Source organism: Zootermopsis nevadensis, unplaced genomic scaffold (assembly GCF_977971745.1).
Source record: "Zootermopsis nevadensis isolate Lab colony 2312 unplaced genomic scaffold, Znev_1.0 Znev_ptg000006l, whole genome shotgun sequence".
NCBI classification, from domain to species: domain Eukaryota; kingdom Metazoa; phylum Arthropoda; class Insecta; order Blattodea; family Termopsidae; genus Zootermopsis; species Zootermopsis nevadensis.
The window spans coordinates 8,840,465-8,852,874 of NW_028259138.1; the positions used below are offsets into that span (position 1 = coordinate 8,840,465).

The 12,410-nt window shown below is 36.4% G+C and overlaps 1 protein-coding gene across 39 annotated transcripts in view; it reads right to left on the reverse strand.

The window, feature by feature from the left end:
• shot (dystonin-like protein short stop) overlaps nt 1-12,410 on the reverse strand; it is a 308,131-nt gene that overhangs the window by 40,588 nt on the left and 255,133 nt on the right. For 31 of the 39 annotated variants that reach the window (XM_087343471.1, XM_087343467.1, XM_087343486.1 and 28 more), the window contains 10 exons: nt 12,146-12,343; nt 10,854-11,117; nt 9,816-10,010; nt 8,060-8,300; nt 6,109-6,359; nt 5,514-5,714; nt 4,030-4,184; nt 3,070-3,081; nt 1,159-1,432; nt 288-617 (listed from right to left, as the gene is read on the reverse strand). In XM_087343471.1, coding sequence (XP_087199597.1) covers nt 288-617; nt 1,159-1,432; nt 3,070-3,081; nt 4,030-4,184; nt 5,514-5,714; nt 6,109-6,359; nt 8,060-8,300; nt 9,816-10,010; nt 10,854-11,117; nt 12,146-12,343 — 2,121 coding nt within the window. The remainder of the gene's footprint in view (nt 1-287; nt 618-1,158; nt 1,433-3,069; nt 3,082-4,029; nt 4,185-5,513; nt 5,715-6,108; nt 6,360-8,059; nt 8,301-9,815; nt 10,011-10,853; nt 11,118-12,145; nt 12,344-12,410) is intronic. The other 8 variants (XM_087343499.1, XM_087343498.1, XM_022067529.2 and 5 more) reach the window with 1 other exon arrangement.

A 12,410-nucleotide genomic window follows, 5' to 3' on the forward strand; every position in this document is an offset into this window, starting at 1 on the left:
ATAGAGGAAAAAATACAAAGCTTAAATAGCTTAAATGTAATAACACACCTAGAAAATGTTTACAATAAACAATAAATAAGTAGTTGTTTCAGCTACATTCTTCTGTCACACAGTAAGGAAAATGCATGATTTTAAGAAGAGGTGACAGCAGTACTCAGCTTAAATAGCTGTCATCTTTCAGTGGGTCGTCAGTTTTGTGGAAAGTGGTATGCATAGTGAAATAGCAAAATTCCTGTTCTATGTTATATGTAAAAATCCCAAGGTAAGAATTGGGTACAGTGCAATACCATGAATCTTTCCAGCTGCTCTGAAGCAGTCTCTGGTAGACCACCAACAGGTTTCGAGGCTGCTATGACTCCATCAACATCTCCAAGCCAAGACAGAAGGTCCTGGATCTCAGCATGAAACCTCTGAGCCTCCCGCAATGCATCTTCCAGTTCATGCTGTCTATCAGCTGCCTTTGCAAGCAGATCTCGCCAATGTCGGTTCAGCTGCGATAATTTCTCTTGTGTAGCAGATGCCTCCGCAGTTCCTTTACCTGATTCAATTATCTGGCGACCTGCGTCATTGAGCGTATCCACACTCGTCTGATGTGCTTGAATGTCATTTACCAGCACCTGTTGCAATCATAAAAATTCCCACTGTGGATATCTTGCGTTTGTTCTTATCAGAACGTGGCATACTGGAATCTCTTTCAATAAAATACACGATTGGATACTGTTCTACCAAAATTAAAATTAAGGCAAATTATGTTTACAGTGATATGGACATGTGATATGCAATTACAATAGAATTCCACTATGAGCAGTAAAATTAGAAATGGTATTGGAGTAGATAGAAGAATGGAGAAGGTTTGTCAAAGAATGATCAAACCTCAAAATACCAATGGCTGATGACTTGTACAAATTATTTCACATGCAGTTCATTCAAGTCAAATATGATGACTGAGACAGAAACATCACTAGTAAACCCAAAATCAACATGTTGCCGTCAACCAAACACAGGCTTCACAGAAATGTAAAGTTGTTTACATGGTCTTATGGCAACTTAACTTTGACTGAAGTATATATCCAAGAATAAGCCTACTGTGAATTTCCAAAGCAGTAACAAAGAGAATAATTTTAGTTATAATTCAGAGAGTGGGTAAATGATATTCACCTTCAGCTTTGCAAGTTCAACTTCCAGGACCTGTGGATCTCCAGCTACAGGTTTCAATTCATCTAATGTACCATCAGTTTTATCAATCCAAACCAACAGTTCTGCTAGTGCATGCTGGAACTGGCCAAGACGCAAGAGGGCATTCTCCAACTGTCTCTGTCGTTCGACCATTCCACGGAGAAGCTCATCCCAGCGACGATTCACAGCAGAAAGTGGTTCCTTGATAGCTGCAGCCTGGTCTGCAGATGTCCGTTCAGTCAGCTCTTGTGCTTGCCTGCAAGATATTGAAGTCAACCTCCGAAAGCGTAATAAATTTAAGAGAGAAAACAAGGGTCTGAGCATGATAAAAGTATATGCTGATGCACTTCATGGAAATGAGGACATATATTACTTTGATTGCAGAATAAAACAGAATGAATAAAATAAAATGCTTTAGAATATGACATGAGAGAGGCCTGAGAAAAGAGAAAGGGATTGAAAATAAATGGCACACAACAGCTCTTGGTCTGTAGTGACCATGTTAATTTGTTAGGTGAAAACAAAATCACTATAAAGAAGTACACAAAAGCTCTATCAGATGACAGTAAGGAAGCTGATCTCAAAACAAATGCATAGAAAACTAAATATCAGCATATGTATCATCACCAGATCACAGGACAAAAACATAACATAAAAGGTAGCTAATAAATCCTGCATACTTTGTCTTAATACCTGCTATTTAAAAATTGAATATAAAAATACAGAAATTAATATTATTTTACTTGTTTTGTACGGGTATGAAACTAGGACTCTCACATTAATCAATAAACACAGATTGAGAATATTTGAGAACAGGGTATGATGAATCTAAGAGCGATGAAGTAACAGGAGGCTAAAAAAAAATTGCAAGAGTTCTGTAATTTGTACTCTTCAGCAGATCAAAGGATGAGATGGCTGAGCATGTAACATGCAAGGGAGGTGAGACATGCAAAATTTTAGGTGGAAATCCTACCAGAAGACCCAAGTGTAGATGAAAGCATAATATTCAATTGGCTTTTATTTTTAACATCCTATTGTTGGAATAGTTTCTGAATATTAATTTAGAAATCTGTAAATGCAGAATTTCTCACATGTTAAAAATTAAGAGATGAGATCATAACATCAATTAGAAGCCCAGTACATAAGTTACATTCTGATTGATGAAACTGCATTACTGCAAAGTCTGAGTTAAAAAATGCAGACATCACAAATTCCTAATTTTAAACTTGGAACAATATACTGCAAAGCACATTAACAATGAAATGAATTAAACCTGTTATACAACCAATGACAAGATTCTGAAGAACAGACATTTCACTTATGTGCTTTCCTCAGCTGCAATGAGATAACTGCAAATACTCAGTTGATTTTCGGAGCAATTTATACATCTCCAGTTTCTGAACTGTATATAACGAATATTCATTACAGAACAAATTTTTTCATACTATTAAGAACTTTTGCAAAATTGTCTTCTACTGCATCTTGTTTATGGGTACTAATGGAAGTTTGTAAAAGTCATTTTGAAAACTTGAAATCGGTCAATAAATACTAACACTGATATTTATAGAATGTGACAATGCCCATAACTTGTATATATCACTGGGAATTTACTTCATATTTAATCACTGTAAATTGGCCTATTTATTTTGGTTTGTTTGGTTCCATAACACACATCACCTGAATTCAGGAAGCACCCACAAGTCTCATTAATGCAGTATTGTTAAATAATCCACAAGCCAAATAAACTCTCTTTTTGAATGTTTTGTTTCTTTCACAAAAACACAAGAGATCAACAGAAACATTACTGGTACAAGGACAGTTAATGATGAACATGCCCAATGAATAATATCATGCAAAATCAAAGCAACACACTAAACCAGTTTATTAACTTGCCTTCGGAGAGCCCTGGGTGCATCATCATTCAAGAGGGTTTGATGGCAGAAAAAAAGAGAAATTGTGATTACTTCATATTGCAGATCAAAACATATCACTGGCCTAGTGGAAAATGTCTACAAATCGCTCACATATACACTTTTATAGCATAAAGCAATGATGATCCTAGCTTGTAAAAGAATTAATTTAGGTTTCTTTCAAATACCTCCATGCTAGACAATATTTAAACACTGAACTAACAGAACATAAACACTACTTACGCATTCACTGCTACAGTGAAAAACACTCCAGAAACTCAGTATAAAATATTAATCAGAATCAAGACACAGAAACCAGATGGTGAAAATAATGCAAACTGATAGAAAAAAAATCAGTGATAAGGACATTTTCTCATGTCCACTGTAACATCACTGGGTATATTGAAAATACCACTCTGGTAATAGAACGTACATGTTAAACATTAATACCATAACCCACATCTGGACACAATCCTGAGCCACCTAATTCATGTCCCTCATATACAATGTACTCTTATCACCCCAAGACTCATCTTAACAAAGTCATAACATTTTTATCTTAAATGAGTTTCAGCAGACTAAAGTGAACTGCATTCTTCTTATAAGATGCTAATTTCAGTATGGGAAATGCAATTCCCATGCCCTAAAGCAGAGGAAACACTTTTTAAAATAAGATTCACTTAGTATGAATGACATTCAGTAAAAGCAGAAAATAAATGCCCCCAAACCATAAGAAAGTAAATCTTGATTTTCTATCTCATATTCTAAACACACGTATTCCAAGAGATTTCTTTGTTTCTTTGGTCTTCTAACATCATGTGGGCCAGATAAATTGGTCTCCAGGGCAATTTCCAACTACAGCTGTTACAAACTTAAACCAGCTTTCCATTAAACCCCATCTTCAATAAAATTAGGTAACTGTGCCACAAAACTGTTAACTCACCTGTTGAGTGCCTCAACTTTCACCATATGAGGGTCCACATCAGCTTTAAAGCCTTTTAGTTGCTCAATCTGCCTTTTCACTGCATCAATATCAGAGCCCAGAGCTCCCATGCTAGCAAACCTGTCTTCTGCGCTGTCCAGGAACTCCAAAAGGTTCTGCAAACAGCAATAAACATTATGGGCATGCAACCAGTTAAAATATGAAACTTAACATTTTGTAAAATTCAGCTGATGTTCAAAGTCTGAGCAAAAGCATGTTATACCACTATCTGGAAACACACAAGAACAATTAAATGTTCATTAAAGGCATCATGCTTCGGACCGGTGATATGGAATGCGCGCTGGTTCGAGTCTCGGGGAAAGAAACTTCTCATGAGATTTTCAACCGGTGTATGGGGCCTATGCCAACCCAGAATCGTGAGGAAATTTGGGAGCTACAATGAGCAGCGTAATCCGGTCATGAAAACTATCAATGGCTGGGGGTTCGTCATGCTGACCACACATCACCCTACATCTGGTTGGATGATCGTTCACCTCTGCTTAGGCATGTGAACGTGAGGCCAGCAGCCAGCTAGTCGGATTTGGCTCTCAGAGGGCTGTTACACCACAGATTATAATAGAGTGAAATATACACAAACTCCACTTTAGTATCCACAGGACAAAATATAGAGAAACTTAATGTCTAAAATACAACTGTAGAGATTATAAAGTAGGCTACACAGAAATATGCAGAGACCAAGTACATAACATGAGTAAAGATGAGTACAGACATGCCAGATAGCATGAAATTATAAACTTACAGAGAGAGAAGAGGAATCTAAGGTTGTCTACTTCATGAATACAAGAAAAATAACAGATCCAAAAAGTAGACTTAATAACATGGAGCATCACATTACATGAAACACTACATGTGGAAAGGAACGAGGGTGCAGATGTAATGATGCATTTACAGATTTTTATGCAATTTCATATCCACACTTCAATACAATCCTTCCTCCCCACAAAAACTTTAAACTTTACTGGCCAATAAATCACAATAGCCTCTTTATACTATGACATCAAACTAAACCTAATGTTCATTGGCATTGCACACATAAGGTTCTAACAATATCTGTGGAATTATATGAAATGAACACTATTACATACTCTTCTTCAAAATAATGAGCTGTTTTTGATAAAATCATAGTCAAAGTCTAAGAGATCTGATGATGAAACTTCTGACTGAAATAATATTAAATACACGATTCAGAAAAAAATAATGTGAATACATTTCCATAAGTTTAAAGAATAAAGGTAAAAGTGAAAGGCGAAAGTTTGGTTTAAAACTTAAAGGCAAAATCTAAGTCAACAATTTTACATGCCACAAACATGAACACCCTAAAACAAACACCTGTCCAAGTTAGCATATGACTTCAGACTGGTAAACATGCAATTTTATTATGTGGAGAAAGAACCATTAAAGATTATTCAAGATTTTCAGAGTACCTGCAAGGTTTCATGGAACTCCATTGCCTTCTCCATTGCATCAATGAGATTCTCTTCCCTTTTTGCATACAGTGCTGTTATGTTGTCCCATGCTGAGTCCAAGTCTTCGATATGTTTTTTTACTTCAGGTTTGTCTGGCTCACCACACAGACTCATCAACTCTTGACCAGTCTGACGGCACTGATCAACTTCTGGTTTGGTCTGTGAATCAGTAGTAGTTGTGGGTTAAATATCCAACCGCACAATAATAAAATGTTACAGAACAACATAGCATCAGAAATGCGTTTTCTGAGACTGATAGTTAACTAACACGCCAAGTTCAAAAGATGAATGGTGATATTAAGGAAGAATTACAAATTAATAATATTACACACAGAGTCTAAGAAAAGTAATAAATGGTGATAACATGTTTAAAGAACAGAAAACAACTGTATTCCAAAGGGAGTTTTATATTCTAGACCATAGCAAAACAGGGACACTGAAAGACTTCCAAGAGTAATTGACCAAAAAATATTTTAATGAGTTGAAGAAGATCATGTTATCCAACTGAAGATTCGCACTAACAATTCAGAGCAAGTGGAGTAACTTGTATTACCTGATCAATCTCATGGCGAATCTCTTGCAAGGCGACCTGTTGTTGTTGAATAGCAGCAGGTTCAACTGCAGGTGGTTCCTGTGAGCTCAGCGAGTCCTGCAGGTCCTGCAGTGTTGCCATAACACTATGCAACTCATCCCAGAATCGCTTTGCCACTGCCAGTGCATCTTCCAGGGACTTCCCTCGATCATTTGTTGCTTTCTGAACCTCATTCCACAGGCTATTGAGTCGTTCAAGTTTACGCTTAATATCTGGAATGAAATGTGAAAACGTCAATATTACATTTACCACACATATATTTACTATGTTAACTTCTTGTATTTGAATACTAAATCTGATTTGTGAGGAAAAATGGCTTCCATTCTGAGCAATATGGAGGTAGAATTGAGATTTATTTCAAATAACCTAGCCTTTAAGATGTTGCCAACAGAGAATATGAGAGCATAATGTTGTGGTATAACTTGAAGACACAACCTCAGGAAAATAACACATTTTTGTCTCTTTAAAAAATTAGGCATGTTAAGGGGGGGGGGGGGGGGGACGGACACAAACTTATACATGTACAGTGAAACCTCTATCCATCGTTCCCGGAACTATCGTTTTCCCGGATGCATCGTCCGTTTTGTTCGGTCCCGGATACATCCCATATAAAATAATGTTACATTTTCCAGCTTCTATCGTTCCTCGAACTATCGTTTTATCGCATCGATCGTTCAAAAATCTTAGTCCCGGCCAACAATTTTCCCGCAATGATCGTTTCTGAGAAATTAAAATGCTGGGTTTTGAGATAAATTAATACCGAAACACGCACAATGTTTTTGGAATACACAGTAGCGGTAACCTGTTATGTAGCCCAACCAGCACAGATTATTTTGGAATGAGGGGTCAGCGGTGCAGGGGTGATAGTTGGAGTGAATGGCGGTGCTCATTGTCAGAAATTTTACGATTTTAATTAGGGTGCACTCATATTTCGTTCCAGCGATGCCAAATGGCATGTGCAGTGTGAATTTCTTCACAAATGCTTTTATTATAAGTACAAAGGAAAGGCTTTTCATTCTTCTGGTTCATCTCGTGTCTTCTACAGCTACGTTTCGTTGTGTTCGGCAGTAATAGTATTTCCATTCTTCCTGTTATTGTTCGCGAAGGGAGTGGGAGTGGTGAGGAAGAGGACGAATGTGAGCCCGAAGCTGTGCCGAGTTTTGCCCAAGCATTGGCAAAAGTGAAGTCGTTCTTTTATGCGCATAATATTAGTGAACGTGACGAGGAAAACATTTTGAACGTGGAAAGGGCTCTGTTTGGCCCAAAACGTAAAGTTTCGACAAACCAGTTGTCCATTAAAGACTTTTTTGGTAAAAAGAAGTAACTTTGAAAGAGAAACGTTGTTTTTTTTAAATTTTTAATGCTTTCCAGCAACTATCGTTTTCCCGTATTCATCGTTTTTATTTCCCACCCCCGCCTAAAACGATCCATCGAGGTTTCACTGTATTCAAAAAATACACTAAAAACAAAAACTGATCCAAAATTATCCAACTATTAATTGTGTACCACACTAACTTTCAAGTCAGTGTTCAAAGAACAACTATGTACTGGTGTCAGCTAATGAGAGATTTATGGTTACTTTTCTGGGAAGAGAGCTTACCAATCTCAATTTTCACAGCCATTATCTCATGATAAACTGGAGTCCCTGCAGATCAACAAGTGATCAAATGAATGAAAAATTTAGGTTGGAAAACCTCAATGGATGACAGTGATTGAGAGACCTAGATATAAAAGGGAAGATAAATCAACATGGATTTTATAGAAGTTATATTTTAAAGGCGTGAAATGAATTAAACCTGGTCTGTGCAAGGTCCAATGCAGGTTGTTCATTATGACAATTATGAACTTTCATGTTTTAAACAGAGAAGTGTTCTTTCTACTTTGCTTTCAATGTTATTACTGAGATACCTACCTCTGACAGCTGGCTCTGCTCGATTACCAGCCTTGCTGATGACATCATCAGCCGCTCTCTTAACTGCTGCAAATGCTTCCTCTCGTTTGTCCAGATCTTCAACCAAGGCTGCATTCTCATCCATTTGGTCACGGATACGAGGAGGATGAGCAGATACAGGCTCAGCAGAGTTGACTTGATCAGCAGCAGAGCCCAAAGCACGCAGCATGCCTTCCAGTTTATCAGAGAACTGACTAGACTCCTGCAAAGAAATATCACAGAGCTCATTTAGTATAATCAGTTTATGACAGTATAGTGCATTGTTTCACTTACAAAAATCCTTTCTTAAGAGTGATAAATACATATTGCATGGAGCTATAGCTAACTCCCCCACACATCTTCATGGTGTGATGTTCAGTTAAGTACAGGGACAAATTTACTTTTACATTTAGTTATTAAGACATTCTATAATCTACAAATTAAGATTAGACTGCAGAATCAGTTTCCCCTCAATTTAAATTAAAATATTTCACCACTGGCAAGCATTAAATTTTAAGCTCTGGGGAAACAGTAATGCATATTTTAATATGATTTCCGCACCTTACACAAGATAATAATTATTATCTCATTAAATTTTCAACAAACTTCAACAATGACTAAAAATGTAGTTATTGCCTGTCTGTGAACCCATCCATGGCAACTGGTTGAGTGTACTTCTGAGTCCTGATTAGTGTTTGTTACTCAGCAGAAAAGCTTTAACCTTCGTAGTGCAAGCCCACATGAAAGTCCAATGGTAGTAAACCTGTGGCTAGAAACTCATCAGCTGAAATATATTTGTTAAAAACTTATGTTTTAGACAAGGTCCACATGTTCCCCCACAACTTTCATCCACATTGTCAAGGTCTAAGCTTTCCTCCTGAGTAACCGACAGTACCAGCTACATAAGTGATTCTTATTAACAGTACATGTCTATATCTTTACAAATCTTCATTAATACCATCACAACGCAACATTAATGTGCTTGGGGTCTTAATGTTAAAGCAGGAAACTACTGTTACATTTATAAATTGTTAATATAAGTTAAAACCCATAATATTATATTACAGTTGTATAATACAATTTTTAAATTGTTTAGCAAGTTACTTTCTTATGATACAACACCTGTGTTAAGTTAACCAACTTCACTGTGTGGATTAAAATTCATTATATATTACAATGGTTACATTCAAACATGTTGTGCACCATCAGATGAAAATTACTGTCTTCTGTTAAGTTGTATTGTGTAGTCTGGTAGATGTTCACTGACATTTAAGAAGTGCTTGCTGCCCCAGTATCTGAGCAATCATCCTGATAATCAAGGCAGCATGTACCTATGAAACATCAGTAAACGTCTACTAGACTACACAATGCAACATCCCAGAAGACAGTCATCTTCATACCAGCTAACATAAAAGCCTTAAATCTGAATTGGATGAAAGTTATAGTTGTATTGTGATGATCTGAAACATTCAATACAACAGTAAAAACACCACATTTAAACACAAATATGTTTATACTCCTACTGCAGGGTTTGGAGCAGCTTCATTTAACATTTGTACCATGACACTGCTTTTTGAGAGTACGTGCATTTAGCATGCACCAAATATTGATCCACTGTAACACAATCTACTCCAACATAAATAAGGATCTTTTTTAATAATAATAATTCACTTCAACAAATAATTAAATATTTGTCATAACACACTCTAAATCCTTGGTTACTCTGAAATGGAAATACCTGCAAAGCCTGTTCCAGTGCTAGCTGCCGTTGTCGGAGTTCACTTCTGAGGGCTGCATAGCGAGCATTGTCTGCATCCAAGATATCCTGAACCTTCCCTCCTTCTTCATCATTACAAAGTCGAATCAGAGCTTCACCTGTCTTATTCAGCTTCTCTACCAGTGGCTTGTGCTCAGAGATTGACTGAACAAATATCTGAAATAGATGTATCAATTTAAGTGCACAATGAAATGTTTAAATGTTGTGTTTGATTTTAAATATGCACTGAAAACAAAACACAAAAAACATAAGTAATAAACTAATGTGCCATAAATATTTAAACATTACAGACATCTCATTATAAAAACAAAAATAATTATTGCTAGTCTTGTTAATGCTGAATGACTTCGATTTTATATTTACACCGTCTGTCTTACATACACAGGCTGCCCCAAAAATATGCTTTCTCACATTCAATGACTGAAATAAAAACATTTAAATAAACAAAATCATTACAAATGTCAGCATTGGTGCCCAGTGAATTAGTGAATAGTGGTAAACAACTGACTGACAAGCAGCCACCAAAGTTGGTGCTGTGTATACATTCTTTTGTGACACTTGTATATGTACTATTGGCATTCAGAAATAACACAATTTAAACCACTAAACATTTTGATGTTTGCATAATTTTCAAGTGGTACATTAGTCTGAATACTACTCACAAGTCGGTAATACTGAAACTAAACAGTTTGCATAAGTCAATAACCGACCACAGCAGTTCCAACCATAAACAAAATGTTTGTACATGAAACTTATTGGCCTATGGAAATTTTTGTAAGACACATAACAACATGTAAAAGAGTCACAGACTAATCTACCAATAGATTAACTTACATTCAATGCCTTGATAGTACACAACTGAATAATGGTGGAATAATCCATATCTGAGATGGACACACCATTAACCTCAATTGTAGGGTTTGAATAATGGGAAGCAGAAGGGACCTACAGCAATGAACTGTTACAGGGGTCTGATTTTCTCACTATCACAATACCAACCTCATTCCTGTCTTGCTGCTGACTAATAAGATCTGGTCTAAGAGCTGGCATAGCCAGCATAGCCACCTGCTGTTCCATTTCATCTAGCCAACTGACCAGTCCAGCATGAGTCTCATGGAAATGTTCCGCTAGAGGAAGAGCCTGCTCTAGCACACCCAGACGATCAGAGCTCAAACTGGACACTGTGTCCATAGTCTCACGCAGATCTTCCATCTTCTCACGAATAATTGATGTATCTTCATGCTGGGCACACTCACGCAGAACCTAACAAAATAAACAACACAACTGAAAACACAGTACCATTTCCTTAATGAAGAACTAAGACTAATTCTTGATCTATTTTACAATTCTCAGTCAGCTGCACAGGTTATATACCAAGAAAAATAAACTAGGAAAGGTGTAAAGGGAAGTACGATAATATATTTTAATGAACTATCCCATAATTTACCAGGTGAGAATGTGTAAAACCACAAAATAATTCAGTATGAATGGGTAATCACCAAGTCAGCATTTAAACCCACATCCTCCTAGTATAAAGCAGAGTAAACTACTTAACCACAATATTTATCAATGAATAGAACTACTAATGAGACATAATACAATTCTTACTAGGCACATGTTAATACTGTTTTTCCTAATAAAGTCAAATTTTAGAAGTGTTTATAATTAAATAACTGGCACCAGTAGTTACAAAATATGAACAATGGAGAAATATATGTAGTAAATGTACACAATTCATCACTTGTGAAAAGGATCAGTTACTACAGATAGGAACCAAATTATATTGGATAATGCAGTTTATTTCTCTTTAAACAAATTCCAGTTCAGTTTCTATTTCAACTACTACTGAAAACCCAAAAAAGACCACATGTTTTGCATTAACGTCAGTAAAAAATTACTCCTATGCTTGTGTTTGTGTATGTGCATCAGAGTGGGCACATGTACATGTATGTACTCTATGCTTTAGTGGCTTGGGTTCCAAAGAACAAACCTGTGTTTCTATCAGCTGCTTCTCCAGAAACTATTACTTTCCTGATATTTAAACAGCAGTTCAGTAAACATGTGTGAAGGTGAAAAGCTATCAGATAACTGAACAATTTCTTGGGTATTTATTTTATTTTCTATTTTTATTCTTGGGTGGTCTTTTCTATCTGAATCCATTTAGTGTTTGTTCTTTTTAAGAACACTTTGTAACTCATTATAATACTCTGTTCACACTAACAAGTACCAAGTACTTATTTATTAACCAAAACAAAGAAATGTGAATGGAATAAGTAATAACAATGCTTTACCTTCTTAGCGGTAGACAGAACATCTCGGACACGACCCTTCTGACTGGAGATGTCATCATTCAGTGCTTTGTGTTCCTTTAATTGTACTCTAATAACATCAGGGTCTGAGCTGGGAGGTTCTGCATCACGGATCTGTCCATCTACCTCATGGAACCAGTCAAGCAGCTCATCAATGTCCCCAATAACCTCCAGCGATCGCTAACAAATATATAAATTGTCACTATAACAGTTACAAAAAGGAAACAAGAAAGAAATGATCAAACTA